At 46.7% G+C, this 4,647-nt stretch overlaps 1 protein-coding gene across 1 annotated transcript; it reads left to right on the top strand.

Annotated features, from left to right (window-relative positions):
- The first annotated feature begins 431 nt into the window (after positions 1-431).
- cldn5b (claudin 5b) lies at positions 432-1,744 on the top strand. Its single transcript, XM_026298133.1, has one exon. It carries the CDS (start codon positions 632-634, stop codon positions 1,277-1,279), a length of 648 nt encoding a protein of 215 aa, XP_026153918.1. The 5' UTR covers positions 432-631; the 3' UTR covers positions 1,280-1,744.
- Positions 1,745-4,647: the final 2,903 nt, after the last annotated feature.

Consider the following 4,647-nt stretch of genomic DNA (forward strand, 5'->3'; position numbering starts at 1 on the left):
GGTCAGCAGAACACGATGCTGGGTGGAGCTGAGGACCCCACCACAGCTTTATGAGACCTATAAGGTCTGAGTCCAGCACACAGTCCAGCAAATATTGAGCAATAACAGCTGGGGGTAAAACTCCACTGAGATTTTAGATGTTTGTCTGAGAAAATCTTAGAAACCGGTTCATGTCCTACCAGACGATGAATAAATGACGTTTGCATTAAACAAATTAAAGAAGTTTTTAACGTGTGAAAGTGTTTCCAGTGTGTTTTGACTGAACGTTTGAATAAATAAAGACATTAGTTAATGGACATTTACTTCTTAGTTGTTTCAGGATGTTTTTCCTTCGCACCTCCTCCAGCCTCTGAATTGCAGGATGAGCACGCACATCAGGCGCGCTCCCGCACTAACCAGTAAATACCCCCTCACACTATTGCGCAAGGGTGAGATGCTGATGCCCCTGTCGACCCCTGATTGGCCGAGGCAAAGATGCATTTTCTGTCGATTGGCTCTGGGTGTCAGTCCGGTTCTCCCTTAAATTAAGAGACTCAGCGCGCACACGGTCAGTACGCATCAAGACCAGGGTACCGAGCAGACCCTCAGACCCCCCCTCACATAAGGACCCTACTGTGTTCAAAGCGGAGCCATGCTTGCTGTGTGCCTGGAGCTCCTCGGCTTGGCGCTGTGCGTCACGGGCTCGCTGCTGGTGATGGTCGCCTGCGGGCTGCCCATGTGGAAGGTCACCGCCTTCATCGACACCAACATCGTGGTGGCTCAGTCCATCTGGGACGGACTGTGGATGTCCTGCGTGGTGCAGAGCACCGGCCAGATGCAGTGCAAATTCCACGACTCGGTGCTGGCCCTGACGCACGACCTGCAGACGGCCCGGGCTCTGACGGTCACCTCGGCCGTGCTGGCGGTCCTCGGACTCACGGTGACTGTCGCCGGGGCGCAGTGCACCAACTGCATCATGGATGAGGTGGTGAAGGCTAGAGTCGTGAACGTCGGAGGCGCCATCCACATCATCAGCGCCCTGTTCATGCTGGTCCCGCTCTGCTGGATGGCCAACAACATCATAGTGGACTTCTACGACCCGCAGGTGCCTCCGTCCAAGAAGAGGGAGATCGGAGCTGCCATCTACGTCGGCTGGGCGGCCACCGCGCTGCTGCTGCTCGGGGGGACCCTGCTGTGCTGCTCCTTCTCCCAGATGGTCAGAGGCTCGTATCCCATCAAATACCCAACCACCAAGACGATCGCAGTCAGCGGGGACTTTGACAAGAACCATTATGTATAAGCTGCGAGTCCGGGTCTGCAGCGGGACGTTAGTTCTGGGGCAGAGCTGACGCGTCTCCTGAAATGTGCCAAAAGAAGCTGTGCCTGTTCTCCGGTGACTGAAGCGACCGTGAGCACATTGTGGCTGTAACTGTGCATCATCCTGAAGTTTATTGTTCAAACCACTTCAAGTCTCGGGACACATTTCACAAACCCCCCCAAGTCCAGAAACTAAAGATCCGACCTGCCGTTTGCTGCCTCAGGTGTGACAATGACGTCACTGTGCAGGTTGGGTCGCGTCGCTTCTTTGCAAAAAGCTTTTTCTCTGTCTGGACTAATTTAGCCTTTAAGGTCTGTTCCCACAGTGAACTCATGTGATCCCGGAAGAGAATCTGCATTTGAAAACTTGTACTGTGTTTTGTACTTCTTGCTGTTTTTCTAGTCTTATTTTAGAAACTTTTTTTAATAAAGAGAAAAAACATTTGAAGCGTCTGTTCTTGTCATTTAAAGCTGATGTGTTAATGTAATAATAAGTGTAGTCGTCAGGGACAACACTGGCCTCTGTACTTTGGATTGACATTATTAAAAGTGTAAATAAACTATGATCTGAATTAATAATAATAACTTCAGTAAATGTTTCACACAAAGAGGCTTAAATACACTGAGACTGGGCAGATGTGCTTAAATGCACATTAACAGCTGCAGGTGCATCTGTTGACTTGTTCATACAGAAACAATAAACAGATGTTTGTGCTGCTTCACTGCAGAAGCATCAAACCCTGAAACGCTCACGTCAGTCTCATTTCTGTAAAGGGGGCAAAGGTCGCCAACGTAATGACACATGCACAAAATAATCAAGTCCCAGTTCCACGCACCCTGATGAAGTGGTGAACGACCTGAGCAGGAGCACGTGAGGTCGGTCTGAACAATGCACAGAGCAGACTATCTCCGGGATCAACGCAATCAGCAGAGTGAGACTCCAGCCTCAGGAAGCTCGGCCTAGATCTGGACCAGCAGGGCAACCAGGGCCCTGATGTGGAACAACTAAAAGGAGAGCGTGCACAATAGGGACAGCAGAGCAGAGGGCACACAAACACTAAGGAGGTGTTGGTCTGTTGCGTTTCAGGGACTGATTCACAATGAGGGACATCCCCAGTTCAAGGAAAACACAGTGGAAAGGTGAGGTGAGGTGTTCCCCCCCCCCCACACACTTTGTACAGACTAGTCAGAGAAAACCAAAACAGGACGATCGGTCAAAAGTCCTGGACTTCCTTTGAGACGCTTTTTAGTTTTCCAGCCAAAAAGCTAATTGTGTTGCTCAGTTTCCACAGTCTTCAATGCTTCTAACAGACACATCACACCCAGTTGGTGCAGGACTCAGCAGGTTGAGTTTTAGCACCATCTGGTTGTGAGACAGCAGAATGCAGCCCTCTATAGTTCTGACTGAAGTGGGTCATAGCTGGGGAAATGTAAGTCTTCTGCTGCTGCACTTTTAAAATGCTCAGACACAAGTTGACTTCTACTGGCAGCCTGGTTCTTTAGGCCACGTAAATGGACTGCTGTGTTTGCAGGATCGGGGACCAGTTCCCTGTACCCCCGAGTCAGAAGACTGGTTTCATACCTGGATCTGATGGAGTCCATCTTGGCCCTGTGGCATGTTTATACAGGTCCATAAGTCCTGGCCCCTGCATATTTATCAGGGCATCAAAACCAGATGCTTTTGTGTAGTTGGTTGTTTTACGTCCTTATTACTTTATAGATCTTTATGTTTATTGTAAATCATTGTTAAATATTAAATGATTGATTATTTGAGCTTTAGAATTGTAAGAATTGGTAAATTATGATCAGTAGATATTTATCAAAATTATTCAGGAGACAGTAAAACAGGACACAGACAGAATAAATAACCTAAACTTTTCTGTGTTTAAACTCTAAAAGCTGTTGCCTGAGGCTCTGCAGCTCACTGCTAGTGCAGACTGCACAAACCCCACTGGGCCTCTGGGGTCCCAGGGGTCCCAGGAGAATGAGGGATCATATAATAATCTAAGATAATCATCTTTTTCTAACACTCTCTGTCTGCAGCCACACTGACTCTGACAACGTGACAGGAGAATAAAGTAACGTGATGTAAATCCTGCTGTTACTGAGGAAAATACATGAAAACAGCAGCAGCATCAACAAAGTCAGTCTGACCTGACAAAGTCTCACGGCCCTGGAATAATAATAATAATAATAATAATAATAATAATAATAATAATAACAATTTCTGCTGTGTCCAGACGTGCTGGAGGGTTTTGGCACCAAAACTCATCAGGAACACATCACAACATAAAACCCAAATTAAAGTCTCCTTTTCTCTCTTTGCTTTTCCCTCAGGTTTATTTATTTCTCTTTATCATTTATTTCTTTGGATTTTATTTGTTCACAGGCTGTTTCCTCTTTTGCTGCTGTGAGTTTTACCCAGTTGGTTCAATTTGAATTAGTTTTTATTGTTACTTTTAATTCACACCTGTTCTTCTTCTTGGGTTCGTGTTGTTATGTTTGTGTTTTGTACCTGCCTCAGGTCTGGAGAACAGTTTGGGTCAGCTGGTGTATTTAAATGTGCTATAGAAATAAAACTGACTTGATAAAGACAAATAAACACGAACAAACATTTATGTATTAGTTGGTTTTCAGCAGCGGGTGTTTGGGGACACGTGGAAACAACGTTAAAGACATTTTGCTGGTCCCTCAGGTGAGCCTACCTGTCCAGCAGGGAGCGTCATTGGAAACGTTCGTCCCTCATCACAGGTTTCAGACCGGAAACAAAACACACAGGTGTTTATCCAGGTGTTGGTTCGTTCATTTTGCTTCTTCCTGTCGTCGCTTTATTGATGACGTTGACTCACGGACCCTTATCTCTTCTCTTTTCTCACACTGAAGCTTCTTGTCTCACAATGTGACTCGGGTCTTGTGCGCGCTCAGAACAGAGAGCGACGCCAAACGCGGCCATTCAAAAGGTCATGTGACAAGATTCAACCAATGGCTTCAGCCCTTTCACCTGGCTCAGGTGTGGGCAGAGCTGGAAGATACCATCTCAGGTGAGGGGTGGAGGACAAAGTGAACAGGTGTCTGAACCCACCTGGTCCGGGTCAGGGACAGGTGGAAAAACCAGCGGCCTCACCTGTTCCTGTAGAGACGTTTCCCAGAAGACAGGAAGTGCTGGTTTTAATTTGAAAGATGTTTGCAAACATTTGTAAAATGAATTCTTACCCTGTGATATGACCCCGAGGGCGGAAATGATTTGATCCATTTCAAATAAACTGTATTTTCATCCCAGGCTCATAATAAAAACAGACCTGCAGCCTTAGGAAACAGAAAAGCGAAGCAATGAAGACAATCCACACAGAC

Source organism: Mastacembelus armatus, chromosome 12 (genome assembly GCF_900324485.2).
Source record: "Mastacembelus armatus chromosome 12, fMasArm1.2, whole genome shotgun sequence".
Lineage (NCBI taxonomy): Eukaryota > Metazoa > Chordata > Actinopteri > Synbranchiformes > Mastacembelidae > Mastacembelus > Mastacembelus armatus.

Bases quoted from the DNA above. Each gene is read 5' to 3' on its own strand.
- cldn5b (XM_026298133.1), top strand. From the start codon at position 632: ATGCTTGCTGTGTGCCTGGAGCTCCTCGGCTTGGCGCTGTGCGTCACG.